Source organism: Nothobranchius furzeri, chromosome 13 (genome assembly GCF_043380555.1).
Source record: "Nothobranchius furzeri strain GRZ-AD chromosome 13, NfurGRZ-RIMD1, whole genome shotgun sequence".
NCBI classification, from domain to species: Eukaryota; Metazoa; Chordata; class Actinopteri; order Cyprinodontiformes; family Nothobranchiidae; genus Nothobranchius; species Nothobranchius furzeri.
The window spans coordinates 66,995,129-67,019,770 of NC_091753.1; the positions used below are offsets into that span (position 1 = coordinate 66,995,129).

Consider the following 24,642-nt stretch of genomic DNA (forward strand, 5'->3'; position numbering starts at 1 on the left):
CACCCTGAAGCTCTTCTGATGAAGCATCCACACCAACACCACCCTGAAGCTCTTCTCATGAAGCATCCACACCAGCACCACCCTGAAGCTCTTCTGATGAAGCATCCACACCAACACCACCCTGAAGCTTCTGATGAAGCATCCACACCAACACCACCCTGAAGCTCTTCTGATGAAGCATCCACACCAACACCACCCTGAATCTTCTGATGAAGCATCTACACCAACATCACCCTGAAGCTCTTCTCATGAAGCATCTACACCAACACCACCCTGAATCTTCTGATGAAGCATCCACACCAGCACCACCCTGAAGCTCTTCTGATGAAGCATCCACACCAACACCACCCTGAATCTTCTGATGAAGCATCCACACCAGCACCACCCTGAAGCTCCTCTGATGAAGCATCCACACCAACACCACCCTGAAGCTCTTCTGATGAAGCATCCACACCAGCACCACCCTGAAGCTCTTCTCATGAAGCATCTACACCAACACCACCCTGAATCTTCTGATGAAGCATCCACACCAACACCACCCTGAATCTTCTGATGAAGCATCCACACCAGCACCACCCTGAAGCTCCTCTGATGAAGCATCCACACCAACACCACCCTGAAGCTCTTCTCATGAAGCATCCACACCAGCACCACCCTGAAGCTCTTCTGATGAAGCATCCACACCAACACCACCCTTAAGCTTCTGATAAAGCATCCACACCAACACCACCCTGAATCTTCTGATGAAGCATCCAGACCAACACCACCCTGAAACAGCTACGCTCAGCCACACTGATGTTATTATTGCTGTTAATGAACAGTACAGCCTTGTTAGTAATTACACTAAATGTAGGAATCATTAATCAGATAAATTGCACCTTTATTAATAAACTAAATTATTTTCTTTATAAATTGAAGTAGACGGGTACAACCAGCCAGATGTGACATATTTGGATGTAGCGACAAGTCAGTCAGCTGCATCATCATCATGATCATCATCTCCATCATCATCAGCAGCGGCATCATCATCTCCACCATCATCATCATTAGCATCATCATGACCATCATCATCATCAGCGGCACCATCACCCCTTACCTGAAGCTCAGTTTGGAGCAGGTGAGTTCTGTAATAAGTTACAGCTGAAGTCCTGTTACTGAACTATACTGTTACTCAGGTGTGTTTAATACCTGATGTCCTGTCATTCCTACATCACTGTGTGACATCACTGAACGATTAATATCTGTTTAGCTTCCAGCTGAAGGGAGAGGCAGCATCAACTCAACAGCCCGAGGACACCCACACCCGTCAACACATCCTGAAGTTCATGACGAGTTTCTCAAGGCTCCTTTAGACCTGCTGACTGACCTTACCTGTCTGGTAAGATGAAGGAGGAGCTAGTCCACAGAGGCTCCATCAGCTAACATCAGACTTTAAATGTACAAAAGGAGGAGAGAAACTGAGGGAAGTTGACGCTGATATGCTGGTGGTCCTGAGGGATGCTGCCATGATGCCAGAGACAGCTGCTGCTGGAGAGAGGAGCTTCTCCTGGTAGAACTGACTAAAACATACCTGAGATCCAGCACGTGTCACTGTTGAAGGACTTTTTATTCTAAACATCAATCCTAACCATGTGATTATACTTTAAAGGGCAGAAGTGGATACTTGACCTTGCGGGGCGTGGTGATAGAAGACCAGCTGGTGCTTGTGTGGCATGATGAGGCCGGAAGTGATAAAATGTTTTTACAGGAAGGGGTGTATGTGGTCAACCTGTCATTGTGGCACCCTGAGATGGGGGTGGGATTGCTCGCAGTCGGTTAGGGTGTCCGGCGATGGAGACAGCTGAGTACGGGGTAGTGTTCCAGCGCTAGGTAGTTAGGGCAGGAGTAGCTTGGTGTCGAGGCCACAGCGACATCTGCCGCAGAGACACCAGGCAGACGGACGCAAGCCGCAGGATCTACCCGCCGTCCTCGGAAGTCATTCCTCGGGAAGTCGGACCCCGGGGAGGCGGTCGCACCGACTGGGCCAGCTAAGTACCTGACTGTTCCATGGCTGATCGGCTGGTTTCATCTGAATGGGGGAGGGAATGGTGGGTGGGTGGGTGGGTAGGGGTAGGAGCTGGGTTTTACAGGGAGGAGTTGTATCGTGGAGTTGTGCTAATAAAAGTGTGTTTTTGGTAACCGGTGCCTGCTCCTGGTATTGTAAGGCTCTGTCTGGAGGGCGAGAGACTGCCCGTGCAGCCCACACTGCTTTTCATTACAATACTATAGCTGCCTTTGCTGCAGGAGCAGAGCTGCTTGTTCTTGTTGCTGTTGTTCAAATTTTCCAGTTGAACTGTTGAGATCATTTAGATGCTGCTGTCCTTTAATGCTGTGTGTGTGTTTGTGTAGGGGGAGGGTGTGTGTCTGTGTGCATGCATTTGGTGCGGTGGGGGTGCGCCAAGGAATAATCTCGACTGGGGCACCAAATTGAGTAGAGCCGGCCCTGGCTGTATTTCAGATCTTCATTAGCCGGGTAACAAAAAACGACCGGCGTGGAGGTGGCGACCCGCACGACCCGAGCCGTTTTCTGCGCTGTCTTGTCAAATGTCACGAAGCAAGTAACACCAAACATTCTAAAAACAGAGAAGGAGGCGAGCTGAAGAAAACTAGGGACTACTGGAGCAGCACGTGCTACAGAGTGATCAGCTACTGCCTGTGTGTGCGAGCGTGGGGCACAGCAGCTCCTCAGACTCAGATGGCTTCAGGGGCGGCGCTCTGTGTGACTGGCCAATCACAGAGTGTGAAGACAGTCAGTTACCCAATCAGGATTTTCCTTCAGCACGGACACAGATATTAGAGAATTGTACTTGTTTTACGCTCGTGCTCATCACAAATGCTTTGTCCGTAACTTTAACAGGCATTCAACCACAGGTGAGTCATTAGGAGGTGTCCACCAGACAGGTGACTATACAGGAAGAGCCCTTCCCTCTTCATGCTGGCAGCAACGGCTCTACAAGATCAATTTCACAAAATCTGAGAAGGAAATCATTTCTTTGCACAAAAAGTTGAGGGCTACAAGAAGATCAGCAAAGCTTCACATATGAGTCACTATACTGTAGCTAAAGTGAAGACGGGTTATTTAACGGCCCTTTGTAGTCACCTGTGTGCTGGACACCTCGTAGATGAATCATTAGACTCACCTGTGGGTGAATGCTGCAGTCTGAAGTGTGGCTTTTCCTTTTCTCTGTATCTCTGCAGGTCTAGAAGTGGACTCGTGATCTTGCATTACTTCTTCTGGTGAACTTTTCCCCCTCGCCTCTTATCCGCTCTTCCTCGTCCTTTCTCTTTCATTTCTGTCTCTGTCCGTTGTATTTACTAAATACGGAGCAAGGGCCCATGTGACATTTCAGTTTTTCTTTTTTTAATAAATCTGCACATATTTCTGTCATGATGGGGTGCTGTGTTTACATTAATGAGGACAAAAACAAATTTGATTGATTTTAGCACATGGCTGCAGCATAACAAAGAGGGAAACATTGGGGGGTTCTGAACACTTTCCGTACCCACTAGTTTGCTGCTTCATTAATAATCTCATGACCGCTCAGATTTATGCATCTGGACCGGAAATCAGAACCCGGCTGCAAACGTGAAACACTGCTCTCACGCACCAGTGTTGACTATCAGTCACGGGCGTCCGTGGAAGGAGCACGCCAGCCCTCGGCACACATGCAGCTGATTGGTGCACTTTTTGTTTAGGAAGAATGACAGCTAAGTGCGTTCTTATTAATCCTCCACAGCTCTGACTTTTTAGTCTTTTCCAGGTAAACACTCATGAAATCAACCTGAATATGAAAATGTATTTAAACTATTTAAACTCTGAAATAGTGAATGTCTTCAGTTCTTTTTGGCTTTCCTCATTATTTGGACTAAACATCAAAACTAGAAACATTTTTCCTAATGATTCCAACTTTTCAGCAGTGAGTTTCTTTCCTTTGGGCCAGACTTTTGTTTTGTGGTGAAATGATCTCATGCATGAAATATTTTATCAGGATCATGGTTTTGGACATCAACTCCCACTTCTCTGAGGAAGACTTTGACGAATCGTTCTGCTATGAATGGATTAGTGCATCCATCTGCTACAGAATCTTTATTATGACACATAACTGGCCTGTCGGCATCACGTGCAGGCAGTGTGGGCTGAGCAGAAAACACAGACCTCCGGGTCACGAGGGTCAACGCAGCAGAAGCAGTGTCTCCAGAGCAGGTGAGGAAATGAAAGTAGATCAGAACAGACGTCCAAGACTAACAGAAATGAAAGGATAGAATAAAGAGTGAATGTGAGCAGGGATCAGCACAGAAACAGAGCTCCGGGTGAGGTTTGGACTTCCCCCGCTTGCGTTAGTGTCAGCTCTGCCATGACTGTAGTGTGTCAGAGCCGTGCCACGCTTCATTGTTTCTGTTTGTGTTTTCACCATTTCATCATCAGCAGGTCTGTACCTGCTGCACACTTCCTATTGTCTCCCTGTCTGAGCGTGTGCATCCATCTGCACATACGTCTCTGTGCAGATGTGTGTGTGTGTGTTGTAAGTCAGTAGTGAGAGAGTGACAACAAGGGGGAGAGAGAGAGAGAGAGAGAGAGAGAGAGAGAGAGAGAGAGAGAGATGACATGGGTTTGGGAGCTGAACGGGCAAAGGCAGCGTCCTGGTGAGCGAGCGCACGCTGTTCCCTCCAGCGAGTTTCAACCATTGCTCAGGATTCTAGAAGTTTTCTGCAGAACTTCTTGCACTTGTTTCCTCTCTCACCATCTCAAGGTAATTTATGCATTCCAGACTGGAAAACGGTTTCTAGAATGGTTTCTGTAGATGAAACATTTGCTGTTTCTCTGTGTGCGTTTGGGAGCCGACCATCTGTCCTGTTACAACAGATTCTAAACATCTTTAATGTTTAGAAATAACGTCTCATTTAGTTTTTGTTTTTCAACTTTCATTCGGCTGTGAAATTATTTAGCAGAGGATTTACTGAACTGGGTAGATTAAGATCCCTCATAAGATTATTAAAGCTTGATGACTATTGAAATATGAAAATGAAAAAAAACACCAAACTTATCATTTCTGCAGCTTTTCTTCTTTTAGCCTTGTTTAAATTGTTTTTAAGTGTAACGTTTAATTCCATTGTGAGTCTAACAAGTGTCTGTGTGAGTGTGTGTGTGTGTGTGTGTGTAGTGCTAAAAGAGAACAGCTTGTCTCTAGATGTTTTAAGCTAGGAAACATTTCAGGAAGTAAAAAAGGTTTTCATCTAAAAGAAATCTTAGTTTTTAGAAGAATCAGAGATGTCCTGTTTCTGGCGATTCCCTGAGGTCTGCCTCTCAGATGTGACTGTTGGGTCGAACATCTGGACTCTCGTTCTTCTCTAACACGATGACTTCTCCTGTTCTGCTGTCCTTCCTGAGTCTGCTTGCAGCAGGGTTCGGTCACGTTGGCCACTTTACGTTCACAACTATGATTAAAGCCCCTTTACTTGTGTTCCTTCTTGCAACTATGTTTGCTACTTGTTAATTATTTATTTATCCTATATTTGGTGTAATTATTAAATCCAATTCACTAGGGATGTAAGAAAACATCACAATATATCATTATTTTTTCCTGCAATATTATATCGATATTAAAAAGCCGTGTATCTAATTTTTGGAAGAATTTTCAAGCAAATGTTTTTGTATTTTCTAATCTTTAATGTAATTCAAACGCCGGCCACTAGTTGGCAGCAGTGTGCTGTGGGTTGTTTGCACCACTGAAATGTAAATCCCTCTGTTATGGTTCAGATACCTCATGTTAAACATGTTAAGTATCAGCTCATTGACCTTTCCTACAATAACTTCAATGGAAAAAAATCGCTAATATCGTCTGACTGAATGTATCGCAATATATCGTGATACATATCGTATTGCCAGAATTTCACCAATACACATGCTAGAATTTACTGTCATTTAAATTCACCAAAATATTAAAGAATGAAAGCAACAAATCTATCAGTAACTGTCACATTTATTCATCTATTAACATTATTATTGTTTGTGTCAACTTTTGTGAACTTGGTTGAATGACAAGGAGTCTATCTAAAACGTCAGTCTAGTGCCCTCTTCAGCTGTGAAATGTTGTAATGGTAGCTAGATGTTTTAGCAAAACCATTCTTTGTATCTGAGAGAATTTGTGAAGTCTGGGTTGTAAAAATATTTGTTTGGTTATAAACTAGAGAGTCGTTTATTGATAAAATTCATCAGACGCAATCTGTTATGTCTATTAGTGGACAACATGTCCTCTGTCCCACTCGGTTCTAGTCCATGATCACAGTGAAAGCTGGAGGGAAAGGCCAAGGTGAACCAGCACGTATCGACCCAATCCCTCTAACGTCCACATTTCTCAGATTAACCCGCGTCCTCGTACTGCACCCAAACGTTCACTTATGCAAATATGTCAAAGTAATGATTTCCTTATAGTGTGTGTGTGTGTGTGTACGCGCGTGTGTGTGTGTGTGTGTGTGTGTGTGTGTGTGTGTGCGTGCGCGCTGGTTTTAGAGGTTTGGTGTGAATTAAGGTTTAGTTAAGGTTAGGGTTAAGAATAGATCAACACTGGTTAGTGTTAGGGAATGATTTAAGCATAGTGGAGTCACAAATGGGAGAAATACAAACGTGTGTGTGTGTGTGTGTGTGGGTGTGTGTGTTACAGTTTTCCATATCTCAGAGGGTCTGTTTGTGGAGAAGAGCCAAGTTTCTCACCACATCCTGTGTGAGCCTATCAACCCTCTACACCCCTCCCCTCCTATTGACTCACCTCTCCTCATTCTGGCCTCTTCTTCTCCTTTTAGCTCCTGCTCCCTCTCTGTTGGTCACCTGTCCATAAAGGATAGACTCAGCGTTTCCCAGAACTGTCCCACCCTGTCCTACCCCTCCTCACATGGGCGCATTATCACACAGAAGCACCGCGTTTCCTTCATCTGCAGTGAAAGCCCCTCACAAGCCCTGACCACGTTTGCCAACATCAACTGAGACCAATGGAGAAAAAAGACGAGATGATGACGAGCATGCTGACAATGGACAAGGGAGAGAATGGGGAAGACAACAGCAGAGGGGAAGTTAAGGGGGAGGAGCAGGAGATGCAGAAGGAAAATGGTAGACTGATGCTGGCTGATGGTCTCACAGAGAGAGAACCCAAAAACGTGACCTCAGGTTCTGGTCAGCAGGTGTCCAATGGTTTCACGACATCCACCCCTCAGAGCTCCAGGGAGGGACTGGGAACCACTGGTGCAGCTTCTGGGCCTGGAGGGGGTACCGGGTCTGCAACGCTGCTGGGAGGTCTGAGAACGCTAGTGGTTCAGCAGACCAGCTTGGAGAGGCCCAGAGAGACGTGGAGCAAGAAGATGGACTTCTTGTTGTCTGTGATCGGCTACGCTGTGGACCTGGGAAATGTCTGGCGCTTCCCTTACATCTGCTACCAAAATGGGGGAGGTGAGACTCCATAGTATAAATACAAGGGGGGCACAGACACCAGTTTACTCTGTAAATACTTTTTACGAATCATTTCTGCTTTGATTCAAAATGTTCTGCAGTTAAATTATTATTAATGCTATTAGTATAACTGTTATTTTACCTGTTCTGGCACTTGATGCACAGACCGGCTGATCTGGGTGCCACAACATGCAAGAGCAGTTTTACTGTACAGCAAGAGGGACGTGGGATATTCCTCCTGTAGGTTTGTGGCATGTTGGACTGCATTTGCTCGTGCACTGGAGTGGACAGGCAGGGAGAAAAGAGACATGCAACACCAACGGGAAGAGAGAGGGAGGGACAACAGGCAAGAGCTCATCATCATAATAAAAAAAAACAATGAATAGAAATCTACAAGAATTAATGGAATAGGAACTATTAGATGGTCCGTATTTATAGCAGCATGCAGCCGTGTGTGTGTGTGTGTGTGTGTGTGTGTGTGTGTGTGTGTCTCAGAGCGAGGTAGAGACACTTGATAGAGGCGATGATATTAATTGTGAGGTTTTATGAAAGCTGCCTCAGCCTCTGTCTCCTAACTTAATAACCTGTCTCCCAGCCAGCTGCTCAGTCAACTCTTATCTCTGTCTCCATGTCACAGAGGCACGGGCGTGCATGGGCGCACCTTTGTGTCCATGCACACAAAAGTAAATTCATATTCAGACAGAGATGCCTTATCAGCATCTGCACTAAAGGGTGTCCTCCATCCTGCTTCTTTAGTCATTTCTGTCTTTCGAAGAACATTTCTTTTTTCTTCCTGCATTAACCCTGTCTCACTTCATGCCCATGTCCGTGTCGTCCACTCCAGGCGCCTTCCTGCTGCCCTACCTGTTGATGGCAGTGTTTGGAGGTGTACCTCTGTTCTACATGGAACTGGCTCTGGGTCAGTTTCACCGAAGCGGCTGCATCTCCATCTGGAAACACATCTGTCCTTTCTTCAAAGGTAAAGGAGCGAGCCGAGCAGCAGAGGGACTGTACCTGGTAGCCATTTGGAGAACGGCACGATAAGAACACAAAAGCACAGAGAGAAGAAAGCTGCTTTAACCTTTTTGACTCTCTCCTCAATGTGTTTTTTAATTTCTTGTACATCTTATGAGAAGTAGGGCCTCTCTGTTATGGAAATTGTCACATTTCAATTCCAAATGCCAAATGGTCCAACGTGTGGCCATATGGACATTAAACTGTTTAGAAATGTCACCTTGTCAACCAATCAGGTTAGGCCTGTAAAGTCTACTGAAGTCTCATCATGACCAGCCTGGCTGTGACTGACAGCTGTCACACGCATGTAAACGGATTAACAATGTTTATCCCAACTCTTCCAGGAATTGGCTTTGCCATCTGCATCATCGCCCTCTACATAGCCTTCTACTACAACACCATCATGGCCTGGGCACTCTACTACCTGCTGTCATCATTTCGGCCCACCCTGCCCTGGACCACCTGCACCAATAGCTGGAACACAGCCAACTGTCACAGCTACATGTTGTCTGACCACAATGTGTCGTGGTCCAATTCGTCCACTTCGCCAGCCGAGGAGTTCTATACGTAAGTGCATGTAATGGGCCATTCCCACCTGTACCGGGTCGGCCCGGGCCGGGTAGCGTAGGTTGTTTACATATCTGGGTGGCCTGGTATTTTTCCGGGCCAACCAAGGCTCATTCTCAGCCCTCTTCTCGAGGGGGTCTGCTTCAGGCCGACCAGGGCCAACACACCCACTGCTGACAGCAAATTCACACCTTCCATTAGAGCAAGCCTCTGATTGGTGGGTAGAATCAGCCCACATGGGCTTAAGGCAAGGATGTGTGGAATCAACCGGGCCAGGCTGGGGCCGACTGGGGCTACCCGGCCCGGGCCGACCCGGTACCGATGGGAATGGCCCATAAGTTAGATATAGAGGTGTTAGAGGGAAAGGATCACATCAGCAGGGAACCACAGATTCAACATCCCATCTAGAAAACGGTCACATGGTTTTCAACAAGATGGAGTTATCTTTTTCTTCCAGGAAGCCACTTCTGCTTCAGTGTCAGTGATAATCAGCGAAGTCGTTACTTAGTTCTGCTCTAGAAGAATGTCTTCCTTTCCGTTTTGCTGCTTCCAGAGACCTGGCTTTAATCTGCTGTCTCTGAGCTCCTCCACTCATGCAGAACTGGGCTTTATCTCTAGCTGACTTCTAATGCACGTCTAAAAGGAGCAGATTCCACAACTTCGTCTGGCGCCAGAACTTCCTGTTTTCAGTACAATCCTGCCTCTGCTTTATCATCCAAGGCTGTGTTCTTAACCTGTGACCGGGCGTCAGCCGTTCAGCTAGTTTCTGACTTCTTTCTCCCTGTAATGATTTGTTGACATGAAATTACTCCACAGACTGCCAAGACCAATACACTTTCATGGCTTGTGCCAGTTTTTCTGGCACGTCTGAACTTGATGATGATTGTATATTTATGCTTCCTGTTTTAGTTCCTCAAACCTCTTGCTTCTTTTCTAATTGTGCGTCCCTTTTATTATTTGTTTATTTATTTTTCCTCAAATCTTGCTGCAACTTTTTATTTCACATCTTTATAAATGTTCTGTGTTCCAGGATCATTTTATCATCTTTCTAATTCATCTAATCAACGCCATCTCATCTTCTCTTCATTAAACCTTTTTCTTTGCTGTCCTCTTCTTCTCCAGCCCCTCCTCAATCATTGTCCTCATCTCTTCTTCTCTGTTTTTCTTCGATACAGTTTCAAATTTCCACCCATTCGTGTGCGCTTATCAGAGTTCAGATCGGGGGCATGGAGCTCCAGCAGCAAGGTCCAAACCTCCATTTCCCAGACAACATCTAGCACTATTCCCTGGTGACGTGGAAATATAATCACTCCAATGTGTCCTGGGTCGACCCATGGGCTTCCCATCAGCAGGACATGCCTGAGACACCTCCTCTGTGAGGCCTCCAGGAGTCCTCCTCCTGACCAAAAGCCCAAATTGCCTCAGGTGGCTCCTCTCAACTTGGGGAAGCAGTTACTCTAACCTGAGCCTCTCCCAGAACTTCACCCTCTCTCTAAGACAGTCCTGGAGTCTCCAATCAAACAGTCAGACTTTATTTATGAAGCGCTTTTCAAGCAAATTTTGACTCAAAGTGCTTTACAGAATTCAAATGATCCTGAATTTCCATACCAGTTTAAAAGCATTAACACACACACACACACACACACACACACACACACACACACACACACACACACACACACACACACACACACACACACAATAACATCAGTAAAAATTATATTTTTATATTTTGCTGAGTTCAGATGAGACAAGTAAAGTAAGCCAACGAAACACCATCAGAGGAGCCATCTGCCTCGGCAGCATCAGGTCAACCACAGCTACCAAATCAGGGCACCCAGAGGAGGCAGGACATAGACCCACATCTCCACTGGCAAGCACTGCCTGTAGAGCCCCCATGCAGCAACAGTCGACCACCGCCCCTGGGGCAGAGGGCCCCCAGAGAGGAAACACTGGATTAAAATGAGTAAAAATATAAAATAAAAGAGATATAAATGATAAAAGGAAGAAAATAAAATCATGAGGACAGTAAAATATTAATATAATTAAATGATGAAACAATATTAAAATATAATCATGTACAATGAGTAATAAACTATAATAAATAATTAGATAAAAGCTAACCTAAATAGGTGGGTCTTGAGGTCCTTAGGTTCTCCGGCAGATCGTTCCAGAGGCGAGGGCCATAACACTGGAAGGACGCCTCGCCGTGAGTTTGTGTCCTGTCTTTAGGGATAACCAGGAGATGCCTGTCAGAAAAGCGCAGAGGCCGTGAGGGTTCATATGGTAAAAGCAATTCTGAGAGATAAGAAGGCCCAAGACCGTTAAGACACTTAAAAACCATTAGAAGAACATTAAAATTGATCCTGAAACATACGGGGAGCCAATGCAATGATTCTAAAGCTGTTGTAATGTGCTCCCGCCCAGGGACGAAATTTTGATTTCAGAAGTGGGGGGGACACAGCAGGCTTGTGCGGATTTGGGGTGGGGGTGTTATGTAAAGACCCTTTGACACGTCACATGCCCATCTCAATAATTTTTCCATCCTCAATATATATATATATATATATATATATATATATATATATCAAAGTTAAAAAATGTACAACTCTATTATCATTAATATTTATTATCATTATTGAAGTGCAGTTTTGGCTGTTGACAATGGATAGGCCATTGTATTTATTGTTTTGGGTCTTTTTTTATTGTTTTTGGTGCAACATTTTCTAACAGGGAGTGAGATTCTTTTTTTTATTTAATTTTTGTTTGTTATTTTTATTCATTTAGAAGTTCTGGTTCTGGACATTTCAATGTTAAATGAAGGTTTATTTGTTGCATTTTAAAGGGTGTACTTGCATTATTATGATATATTAACATTATATTAGTGGTTATTTTGGTCTAGATAATGTTGACAATGATATCGTTTATCATCAACAATTTGTTGGACAAAATATCGTCCAGCAAAATTTGTTACTTTCCCAGGCCTAGTCAAAAGTATAAAAAGTATTTATACATAAACGGTCCCTCCTGAGATCTGGCCATTATTTCATTTGCTGTGTTAGAGGACATGCTGAACTAATGTTTTACACATGATCATCACCCTAACATTTGTCACAATGATCAATTTTATGTCTATCGTATCTAGAGCTGAAACGATTCCTCGAGTACCTCGAATAATTCGAGTACAAAAAATCCTCGAGTCAAATTCTCTGCCTCGAGGATTCGTTTAATTCATGTTTAATTAATTCATGGCTTTGCAATTGCCCGGGGTCATGTTTCACCCGGACCGAAATAAGTGACGCACGTGCCCACTGGACTGAATGCACACGCGAGTAGCGAATAAAACTTTACTTTCTCTTAAGCCATGGTGGACAACGTGGACTCCGGTGGAGTGCGAAAAAGACAGGAAATTTCAAAGGTGTGGGACCATTTTTCACGTCGTAAGGTGGAAGACGTACTCCAGTATAAATACAGTAAAATGGATTTAACCTACCACAACACCACATCCTCCGTGCTGCAGCACATGTAAATGTCACTTCTGCAAGCGGACTCGGAGCCTCTACAAGATAATGCATTTTAGCCTGTTTTTCTATATATTCTGCGGACACTGTGCGACTTTTTCGTTTGTAGCACTCAGTTTCAGCTCACACCGTACATCTGGTAGCAACACGTCGAACTTAAAATGTGCTAAAAATAGCAGTTTTACACAACACGTCGGACTTTTTATTGTGTTATTGATGTCCGTTGTCCCTCGGGGTGGCGGAGGAAAACGAAAGAAAGTAAATAAATGTTTTGTGATCAGTATAATTTGACAAAACCACAGCAAACATGCTTTTTGCAATCCTTGTTAGTGTGAGAAAAAAAGTGTAGAAATTAAAACGGACGTGTGTTAATAGGGAAACAGCCGGCGAGCTGTTTGCGCCGTGAGCGGTTCTGGTTCTGTTTGGGCCGAAGCCGCTCGCAGCGTTATCCTCCTAGTTTTTGTCTGGTTTGCAGGCTAGCAGATTCTCGCACGAGGGGAAAATCGGCTCAGGTTGTTTACTTATTTTTTGCACAGACATTTGTTTACTGTGAAGTAAAGTTGAAGTGCTGAAGTTTTGCAAACTAATTTTGAATAAAACTTGAAGAATAACTGGCAATTGCTTGCTCATTTTAAGAGGTCTTTCATAATTATAACATGCTATTTGATATCAAATCACTTTTATTGTCACGTCACATGTGCAGGTACACTGGTACAGTACGTGCGAGTGAAATTCTTGTGTGCGAGCTTCACAGCAACAGAGTTGTGCAAAAATACAGTAATGTAAAAACAAGTAAAATATAAAAATGGCTAATCTAAGTATACAAATGAATAAAGTAAACAATAAGATAAGAGATATAAAATGTACAGAGGTTGGTATGTGCAAAACAGTGGCATTAATGTACAGTATGGAGCGTGTAATGTTGGAACTTGGTGGAGCTCGCGACGAGGCAGCCATACTCGGCGCCATCTTGGCTCATCAATATATGATATAATGGTTTACAAACACAAAAGGGTAATTTATTAGAGTACTCGATTAATCGAAAAAAAGATTCGATAGAGTACTCGATTACAAAAATATTCGATAGCTGCAGCCCTAATCGTATCTTCATTATTTCAACCTCACCTGTGAGCCTCCAGCCTCTGCTCCATCTCCTCCAGGCTCTCGTCCTCCATCTCCTACAGCCTCTCCTGCTGTACCTTCACCGGTCTCTCCTCCTGCATCTCTGTCACTCACCTGAAAAAAAGATGCATGAACTATAAACAGTGGGAGATTTTGGAATGGAACAAACAGAAATATTTACAGGATGGTTCTAGTATGATTCACAATTATTATTAATATAATGTGTAAATTATTCATTACCAATTTGAGTGTATAAAAACATATTAAATATGTTTTTTCCCTTAAAAGTGTTTAAACAGTTGTTGCATTTCAACACACAAAAAATAAATGGAAAAAATAAGATAAATCTAATGAAAAGAGTACATCTTTGACATTAAGCTTAAAAAATCTGTTGACGATGATGATACTGTTCATTTTTCAGAGCTTTTTAATGTGAACATATACATTGCAATAGATAAGTTTACAATAAAGTTAAATGATAAAAGTTTTGAAGTTGCACTTCTACTACTACTACTACTACTAGTAATAATAATCATGATAATAGTAATAATAATAATAAATAATAATAATTATAATAATACGAATAAATTGTGTCTGAGGAGTCAGTTATGTGGAGGAGATTAGTTTGTAAAAGTTAGTTTTGAGTATGTTTGTGAAGGAGGAGGTGAGTCTGAGCTTAATGCAGGGGTGTCACATGTTCCAACTTACGTTTTGACTTTGAAAGAAGTCTCTTATATCCACTTTCGTTTCTTGACATGCTGCCTCCTGGCTGTGCCTAACTACCAAAGACTCACAAATGAACACTTATTCAAATGTTATATAATGGAAGCTGAGCTGAGCTGATATTACACAGCGTCTAGTTGACGATGTGACTCAGTACCGGTGTTCCCTAGCGGCTCCAAACTAGCAAAACAACGTGAGCACGTTCTGTTTACAACTTGGAGTGACAGCAGCAACAGCCAATAATACGTTAGCAAGTATCAGCAGAGCCAATAGATTAGCTTTTGGGTGGGTCTAATAGGAAACCGGTTTCCGTTTCGGTCCTAGTGCTCAATCAAATCCATTTAATGGAGCGTAATATTGTTTTTGGACGGAAAAAAGTGAAGGGGACCGAAACTGCCTTTTGAAAAAGTGGGGGGGGACATGTCCCACCCGTCCCCCCCCAAAATTACGTCCCAGCTCCCGCCTCCTGGTCTTCATCAGGACACGTGCTGCCGAATTTTGTAGAAGTTGTAAGCCTGAGATGCTCTTTTTGGGAAGACCAGAAAGCAGGGCATTGCAGTAGTCTATCCTACTGGTGATAAAAGCATCAGCGTCTCCGTATTGGCCCGAGAGAGAATGGGGCGGACTCTGGCGACGTTCTTTAGATGATAAAAACCTATTTTTGTGATGTTTTTAATGTGTGGAATAAAAGTCAGCTCAGAGTCAAAAATCACACCCAGGTTCTTCACTTGTTCAGATGGATTAAAAGACAGAGATTGTAATTTCGGTAAAAGCTTCTCTCTCTGGGCCTCAGGACCGATGACTAGAACTTCAGTTTCGTCCTGGTTGAGCTGGAGAAAGTTCTCTGCCATCTAGGATTTGATGTCTAAAATACAGTTAAAAAGTGCATCCATTGGCCGAGAGTCATCAGGAGACACAGGGATGTACAACTGTGTATCAGCAGCATAACTGTGAAAGTTGACCCCGTGTCTGATGTCCCCGCCAAGAGGGAGCATATAAAGGTTAAAGAGCACTGGGCCTAAAATTGAACCCTGGGGCACACCACTAGAGGAACAGGTATCCAAACTCACCAGTTCTGTCTGTGAGGTAGGATGTGAACCATCTATGTACAGCACCAGAGAGGCCGATCTGTTTTAAACGAGTTAAAAGACTGTGTTTGTGTATGACTGTATATGTCAGGTGGGGCCTTTGGGTCCTCCCCTCTCCTGGAACTTCTCTTGATGATATAGATCTTTGTCCCCCCTCCCCCAGCCACACCTGGTGTGGGGGCTTGTGCCATGGTCTGCCTGAGTGTTCGTGGCAAACGGGTCTGGGGGTTTAAGATCCTGGCATCTGCCTGATCAATCCCGGTGGCTGCCTGGTGGGGACTGGGTCCCTGGGCTCTGCTGGGTCCCCGGCGGGGGTGGTCACCCCTGGGTCCCGGGTCGCTGGGTCCCGGGCTCGGCCGGCTAGGGGGTGGGAGGCTGCGGGCGGGCCTGTGGGCTTGCCGCTGATATCTCCAGGGACTCTGCCGGCTGCTGGTTGTGGCCCCCCGGGGCGATCCTCTGTGCCTCTCGAGGGGGGCGGGGGCCTTTCTGGTTGCAGTCTCCTTGGGGTTCCTGCATTCTGGGGCAATGCCTGGATCTCTGGGACTTGGAGCTCCCCCCGTCTCCTGCGCATCTTTGGGGGGCGGATCTGTGGTCCCTCACACAAGCCCCCACACCAGGTGTGGCAGGAGGAGGGGGGACAAAGATCTATATCATCAAGAGAAGTTCCAGGAGAGGGGAGGACCCAAAGGCCCCACCTGACATATACAGTCATACACAAACACAGTCACACACTCCCTCCCTCATGTTCACACATGCACATACAACCCAAGACTTACAAAAATGCACGCCGGACACCCACTCATGCTCCCCATACACACCCTATTCACTCTGGTCCCGGTACTGCTGCACATGGGGTACAACCATCACCGGTAACCAGAGTTTGACCCTATCTAAAACCTTATTAATTATGGAGGGGAAAATATTCCGTCTGATGGTGTCTACCTTCCCTCTGAAGTGGGCTGCAAACTCCTCACAGAGAGCATTTGAGGGGGTTTTCTGAACTGAATTGGATGTACGGTTTAAAATGTTGTTTATGGTGGTGTAGCGTTATTAAGATCCTATTGTCTGCCCTTAACAGCTGCCCCTTTACACAGTAACGTGTATGGCATTACATACATGGCGTGTATGTAAAAGATTATTCTGGGATTGTGTTTATTGTCTAGAATGAGTTTGGACTAGGGCCCGACCGATATGCTTTTTTTTGGGACCGATTCCGACGTAAAACTTTTAACAAAGGCTGATAGCCCGTATAATGGCCGATAGATCTCCCTCACAAAAAAAAAGAAAGAAAAATGTTCTTAAGCTTAAACCCTTCATTTTCTGCCTTTTTGATGCAAACTTATTTCTCTCTTACACACCAAAGAACTGTCTCCATAACTCACTCGGGTTTCCAAGTAATGCAAATAAGATTTATTTAGCAGACCTCAAAAACAACAGAACACACAACTCAGTCGCAGCATAAATCTAACATTCAAGTTTTTCTTATAAACGGTGGTTTCCACAATTACATTTTAACTTAAAGGAATATTCCACCATTCAGTAAAACTGTGTCTTGTTAAGATTCCCCAGAGTTAGACAAGTCAGAAAAAGCATTTTATAACCGGCCCAATATGATCTGGCAGCAGTTGGTTTTCTTAGTTTAGCATAAAACAATGTAAGTGAATTCACATACATTGTAGTGTTTTTATGTAGGTGAATGCAAGCCTTCCCTTCCATCGCTTTATGCTAAAACATCTGGTTACAATATGTTTTTTCTGACTTGGCTAACTCTGGGGAATCTAACAACACACACAAGTTTAGGGACAGAAGATCCCTATAAGAATATTAAAATAATAAAAATGGAGCAATAAATAAAACGTAATACTTGTGCTTTGTAACAAAGTAACACTCTGTGGAAGTTAACTTGGTGAACTTATTCACCCTGGACAGGAAATAATTGCACATAAGAAACATAAATAAGAATAAATAAATAAAAAGTTCCAAAACAATAATTTGTGTTCAAAGTTCAAAGGAGTGGAGCTACACAACATGAGTTCATAAAGCTGGCGCCATCTGCTGGATAGGTAGCACAATATCGGCCATGTCAGCCGTCTTTTTGGCCGATAGCCGATACTGTTAATGACCCCAGTATCGACCGATAATATCGGCCGGCCGATATATTGGTCGGGCCCTAGTTTGGACAGTGCATTTCTTGAATGTGTTACTGCGTTATTACATGATTTAAGTAGCTCTGTATATATTTGATGATTTATAGTTATTTTATTATTTCTCCATCTCTTTAGTATCTTTGGATTTTCATTTGTCCACGGTGAAGCATGTTTTGGATACAGATTTTTGATTTTAAGTGGAGCGAGCAGGTCGAGAGCGGATTTCAGTCTATTGTTAAAATCATTGACAGTAAAATGTCAATGTCAATGTCAAGTTTATTTATATAGCACATTTCCAACAATCAGAAACTGTACAAAGTGCCGTACAGAGACAAGCAGTAAAAATAAATGATAAAACACTGAGAGCCTTCCAGTAGACCCTAAAATTACTTAACGATAAAATCAATTAAAAACAAGGGTAAAAAGGTAGATTTATAAAATAGACTTAAAAGCAGAAAGGCTGTTAGCAGACCCATTCTGTTGGGCAAGGCCTGTTCCAGAGCTTGGGAGCGGCCACAGAATAGGCTCTGTCACCTCTGGACTTCAGCCTAGACTTGGGAACAGATAATAGATGTAGAGAGGATGATCGGAGGTTTCGTTTGGGGACATGAGTGTTTAAAACTTCCGACAGATAAGGAGGGGCCAAATTGTGTTGTGCCTTAAAACAGATCAGTAGCATTTTAAAGTGAATCCTGTAAGTGATCGGGAGACAGTGAAGAGCTTGTAAGATTGGTGTTATGTGATCCCTGTGCCTCCTACCTGTCAGCAAGTGGGCTGCCACGTTCTGAGCCACCTGCAAGCGGTGAATTGACGACTGCTCCAGCCCATGATAAAGAGAGTTGCAGTAGTCGAGTCTCGACATGATTAGCAGGTGTATAACCTTTTCAAAGTCTTTGAGTGGTAAATAGGGCTTGGCTTTACTAAGAACACGCAAATGAAAGAACACACTCTGGACCACAGAACTTATCTGTTTGTCAAGTTTAAAATGGCCATCAATGAAAAAACCCAGATTTTTTCTCTGAGACACGCAAAAGGATTCTAAAGGGCCAAATACACTGTTTACCCCGTGCAACAGCCCAGGGTCCCCAAAAACATCAATTTCCGTCTTTTTGTCATTTAAAGTGAGAAGGTAGCCAGTTTTTAACATCTTTTAGACAATTCAGTAATTTATCAAACGATGGCCTTCGAGAATGTAGTGGGACATATATCTGCACATCGTCCGAAAAGAAGTGATACGCGATGCCATGCTTATGAAAGATTGCACCAAGAGGCAACATATACAGCGAGAACAAGAGCGGGCCCAAAACTGAACCTTGAGGGACACCACAACTAAGTTTCGCTGGAGACGAACAACACTGCCCCATATTTACTGTAAAAGTCCTGTCTGACAGGTCAGACTTAAACCACTACAACACTGAGCCCTGGACGCCAACGTCATGCTCTAGGCGGGATAAAAGGATCTGATGGTCCACCATATCAAAGGCCGTCGTTAGGTCTAAAAGGATCAATACAGCTGATTGACCGGAATCAATAGTTAAAAATATATCGTTAAATATTCTTAAAAGAGCAGTCTCTGTACTGTGGTATTGCATAAAACCTGATTGAAACTTCTCTAAAATACCATAATGGTCAAGGTAGTCCTGCAGCTGCATGTAGACAATTTTCTCCATGACCTTAGAAAGGAAAGGGAGCTTGGAGATAGGCCTGTAGTTGGAGAGCACCATGGGATCGAGATTAAGTTTCTTTAAGAGCGACTGAATAACAGCATGTTTAAAGGCGGCAGGGAGGGACATGACCAGCAGATGAACAAGTATTTATAATAAGTAAAATAATGGGCCCAATTGTGGAAAAAAAACATTTTTTTAAAGTGATGGGTGGATACTATCCAGTGGGCTGCAGGAAGGTCTTGACTGGTGAACCACCTTTGAGGCGTCAGAAAGAGACAACAGCTCAAACTGGTCAAAAGCAGTTGAGCATGGTTGTGAAGAGGCTGTGTCCACCAGAGAGGAAGGGGAAGATAATCTAAGAGAGGTGATCTTATCTGTAAAGAAATTCTTCAACTTTTCACAGAACAGATCAGAAAACTTTAGGCAAGAAGACACACCAGGGGAGATGAGACGACTCAATACACTAAATAAGACCTGAGGCCGATGAGAGTTATTTACAATAAGCATAGAATAGTACTGTGTCTTTGCATGCTTTAGTGCACACTGGTATTTAGCACAAGCATCCCTAAGGATATCCAGTGAGAAATCACAAGAGGCAGATACCGGAGTGGGAGGGATCTATCTAAAAACTTCAGGAAAACCAGCTTCAGGGGTGAGATGATGCTTCCTTATAGTTCTCACAGAGGGTTCCAGCTGGATAAAACTGGTGATGCTAAAAAACACACAATAGTGGTCAGAGAGAGCCAAGTCGACAGCAGAGGACACACTGGTGGACAGGGTGATGATCAAGTCCAGGGTGTGAGTGGGCTGCTTGACCTGTTGACTAAAATCCGTGTAATTCAGAATATTTAAAAACTCCTTTGAAAAAGGATCAGAAGGATTATCTATGTAGATTAAAATCACCGGCTAAAATGATCCTTTCAAAGCAGTTGTGCAGGATTGATAAAAACTCTGAAAATTATTGAATAAAAATGGCACTCTGCTTAGGAGGCCGATAAACTGTGACACATAAAACCTGAGGAGAGCTAAAAACTGCTGCTGTATGTTCAAAAGGTTTGGCAGAACGTATTGATGAACTAATAAAAGCAGTACCGTGTCCCCTTTTGCTTCTTCTTGTTAAATAATTAAAATCTGGTGGCGAGACCTCTGAACAACAGGTGAGAACCAGGAGGTGGGGGGAGGGGTACTCACCCTTCGGTCCACCATGAAAAATCCTGGCTCCCCCAATAGCTAGTCTGCCATTGGCAGGGGTAGTTATGTTTGTAAAGAAACAGCTTTATCGCATGATTGGTGTTAGAACGTTAAAAACAGTGTTTCCCAACCCTGGTCCTCAGGGCACACTGACCTGCATGTTTTCCATGTCTCTGCTTCAGCACACCTGAGTTACATAGGCTCCTCAGGAGGACATAGAGTGCTGCAGATGCCGGTTAATGACTCCTTCATTTAAGTCAGGTGTGTGGCAGCAGGGAACCACTGGTGTTTAAAAGAGCAACATGGAAAACATGCAGGACAGTGTGCCCTGAGGACCAGGGTTGGGAAACATTGCTATAAAAGACGCATATAACCACAGAGAATCTGACATTGCAGTATGGTTATGGTGTAATTGGAGGATTTGGCAGAGGATGCACTCCAGAGGGAAAGGGTCTTCCATGAGTGCACTGACATAATAATACATTTATTTCTACGTGCCTTTCAAGACTCTCAAGGTGACTGAACATAAAACATGAACATAAGTACCACAGTTTAAAAACAATGCAAATCAATTTGAGATAGGCACAATACACATCAACAACCGAGCAACACAACAAATGAATAACAGCAAGTTAAAAAGTAAGGGCAGATATAACAACACATTAAAAGAAAAAGATCAAGTGGAATATACTCGCCTGAATAAATGAGATTTAAGTAGCAATTTAAAAGTTGATGATGAAGCTGTTCGAATACCCAGAGGAAGTTTGGTCCAAAGCTGCGTTGCAGCTCAACAGGGCCGTTTCTAGCATTGTGGGGGCCCTATGCAAGATTTTGTTCTGGGGCCCCTTATTTTGACAAACTGAAACTGAATGATAGCCTGCTTAGATGATCTATAAATGTAGCAAACCCAGCCAGACCATGGTGAAGTGTACTGATGTTTCTCAGCTGATTTTTATTTATGTTCATCCGGCACCCTTGTTTTGAACACAAATCCACATTTCCTTCTTGAAACACCTTAAGAGCTAAATAAAACAAATAAATGAAATGATAATGAGCTCTTACAACACAACTTTTATGCAACATGACCATTCACAATATTGCTGTATGTGCATTAGTAATAGGTTGAATAAGATAAACCAATCAGCATAACCGTGGTAAAGGCTAAAGGTCTGTACCAAACATCACAGCTACAAGTCCAAACACAAACTTCACAAGGGCTGATTATAGCATGACTGTTCACACGGCTCTATAGTTAGCATGGCTGTTAATGTGGCTCTGCGTTTAACTGCTTTAACGCAAGGTAAAGAAGAAGAACAAGAAAGTATCATTTCTATAGCGCCTCTCAAGATAAAAATCACGAGGTGCTTCACAAAAACCAAAAATGTAAAATATAAAAAAGAATTCAGAAAATGATTAAAAATATATTTAATATGAGCAAAAAATAAACAATTGTGATTAAAAAATGTAAAGAAAGAGAGAGAGTGAAAAGGAAAGAGGGAAATCAGTGGATCCTGAGGAAGGTGGAATAGGTGGGGAGAGCAGAATAAGGAGAGAGAGGTGAAGAAGGTCACACCAAAGCCAGCCTGAACAGGTGAGTCTTCAGCTGCTTTTTAAAGGAGGCCACTGAGTCCACTGATCTCAGGCTCAGGGGGAGAGAGGTCCAGAGTCTGGGGGCCACAGCAGCAGATGATCTGTCACCTTTGACCTTTAGCCTGGTGCTGCACAACCAGTAGGCTTTGATCACTGGACCTCAGGGACCTGCTGGGGGTGTAGGGACTAAGAAGATCACCAATGTAAGATGGTGCTCGTCCATGTAAGGCCCTATAGACCAGAACCAGGATCTTGAAATGAACCCTGAAGTTGACTGGCAGCCAGTGAAGCTGGAGGAGAAGCGGGGTGATGTGGGTGTGTTTGGAGGACTTGGTCAGAAGCCGAGCACAGGCGTTCTGAACCACCTGTAGACGGTTCAGGGAGGTTCTGCTCAGACACGTGAAAAGAGAGTTACAGTAGTCTAAGTGTGAGGAGATGAAGGTGTGGATAACTGTCTCAAGTTCAGAGCGAGACAGAATGGGACTCAGCTTAGCAATGTTCCTGAGATGGAAGAAGGAAGAGCCAACAAGAGAACTGACATGAGAATCCAGGGTGAGAGCTGGGTCAAAGGTCATGCCAAGATTCCTGATAGAGGGTTTGGTGTGAGAAGCAAGCTGACCAAGAGAGTCTCTGACTTTGGGAACCAGCTTGTCTGGGGCACAGATGAGGATCTCAGTCTTATCTTCATTCAGCTGAAGAAAGCTCCCAGCCATCCAGGTTTTGATAGAGTCTAAGCAGGTGTGTAACAGCTGCAGCTTAGACATCTCATGGGGCTTAAAGGAGATGTACAGTTGGATGTCATCTGCGTAAAGATGGTAGGAGATTCCTTTGAAGGAGCTCAGGATGTGCTGAAGAGGAAGCAGATAGAGGAGGAAGAGCAGAGGCCCCAGCACAGAACCTTGTGGGACACCATGGGTAAGAGAGGTGGTGGAGGACCTAAACTTGGAGATAGCCACAGAAAAGGAGCGCTCAGAAAGATAAGAGGAGAACCACTCCAGAGCAGATCCTGATAGGCCTACCCAGTCTCTCAGCCTCTCCAGTACCAGATAATGGTCAACAAGAAGAAGAAGATGGTTTCAAAATGCTTTTTCCACCAATTTGGCCGAATCAGAAGTCAGCTGGAAACTGAATTAATTGTCAAGTAAATCCTGTTTTATTAAAACACATTGGTTATAAATTTGGCAAATGAGAATTTGACACGTTCTAGGGCATTATCAAAATATATCCCAGAAGTCACTCCTTCAAATACCAATACGGTGAACTCTTTGTGTGAATGAGAATGTTTTAAAACTTATGTGAAGTAAATGTTAAACATTAATAATTATCTTACTATAATGTGTATGTGTATAGATATTGATTCAAGCACAGATTATTCAAACATTTGATTTAGCATATTGTTCATTCAACGCATTTGATTACTTCAACTTATATGTTGTAAAGTCATGTGGGAACTTTAAGGAGGTTGACCTTTATTCATAGTGAGGAATGCAGGAGTCTCGCATGAGACCTTGGGTGAGAATGTTATGTCTTCTTGTACGGTAACAAGAACTGGGGCAGAACTTTCTGGATTTGGAGACCAGACAGATGGTGTGTTTGTGTCTGCAAATGAAAGTGAATTTCTGGTCAATTTGTGGTGAAAATTTGACCACTTGTACATTACACTCCATTGGTCGGACTTGATCTGATGAACAGCGCCACGAATGGCAATGAAACACCTCAAGCCATTAATGAGGGAGTCCGTTGACAAGCTGTCGAGCATCTCTATATGGAGAGCCCAGTAGCTGAGGCAAGTGAAAAGAAGACTGTGCCTCTTGCTCTCCTTTCTTCCTTGCTTGGTAAGAAAGGGACCAAAACAGTCCAGGCTGCAGAAGGAAAAGGGGGATCCATTCATTCAGGGGGTGAGTCAGCCATCCTTTTCTCTTCAGTTGATTTCCTGTACCGTGACACAGTAACGGATATAGGATGCTACTACCTGATTGATTCCTGGAATCCGGTAGCCGTTGGACCTGATGCCGTTAATAGTGAGGCCTTTACCTTGGTGTTCCATTCTTTCATGATGGTGAGTGATCAACATCTTTGTAATGGGACGATCCTTGGGGATGATCACAGAATACTTGATTGAATTGGGGAGAGATTAATTGCTCAGCCTTCCTCCCACCCTGAGGATGCTATCTTGGTCAAGGAGTACAGTCGATAGATGGTACCTTAATCCCTTTATTCAAAAGTTTCCACTCTTCTTGATATATATTTTTCTGCAAGTCTTTGATTATGCGATGTTCTGCATCTTCGCCTTCAGTCATCGTCATGAGACTGTCTGACCTGTTTTTTCTGATGTGCCTTAAAATGTGTGCAACAGCTCTGATGGTCAAAGGCAAAGATGAGAACTCAGATAAGACATCAGCCAAGCTGACCTGCTCTAACTGCTCCTGTAGTGAATGCTAAAGCACTTCTGACCTCTGGATCTCTGATTGTTAGAGCCGGAATTTCATCTGCTGGCGGCTGCTTTTTGCAGTTACTTACAATAAACACACC

At 43.7% G+C, this 24,642-nt stretch overlaps 1 protein-coding gene across 2 annotated transcripts in view; it reads left to right on the top strand.

Moving 5' to 3' along the window:
- Positions 1 to 4,146: 4,146 nt before the first annotated feature.
- slc6a4a (solute carrier family 6 member 4a) overlaps positions 4,147 to 24,642 on the top strand; it is an 80,227-nt gene continuing 59,731 nt past the window's right edge. The window contains exons 1-5 of one of the 2 annotated variants that reach the window (XM_070543803.1): positions 4,147 to 4,790; positions 6,702 to 6,761; positions 6,841 to 7,480; positions 8,325 to 8,459; positions 8,839 to 9,061. In XM_070543803.1, coding sequence (XP_070399904.1) covers positions 7,027 to 7,480; positions 8,325 to 8,459; positions 8,839 to 9,061 — 812 coding nt within the window. In that variant the 5' untranslated portion in view covers positions 4,147 to 4,790; positions 6,702 to 6,761; positions 6,841 to 7,026. The remainder of the gene's footprint in view (positions 4,791 to 6,701; positions 6,762 to 6,840; positions 7,481 to 8,324; positions 8,460 to 8,838; positions 9,062 to 24,642) is intronic. The other variant, XM_054738535.2, reaches the window with a different exon arrangement.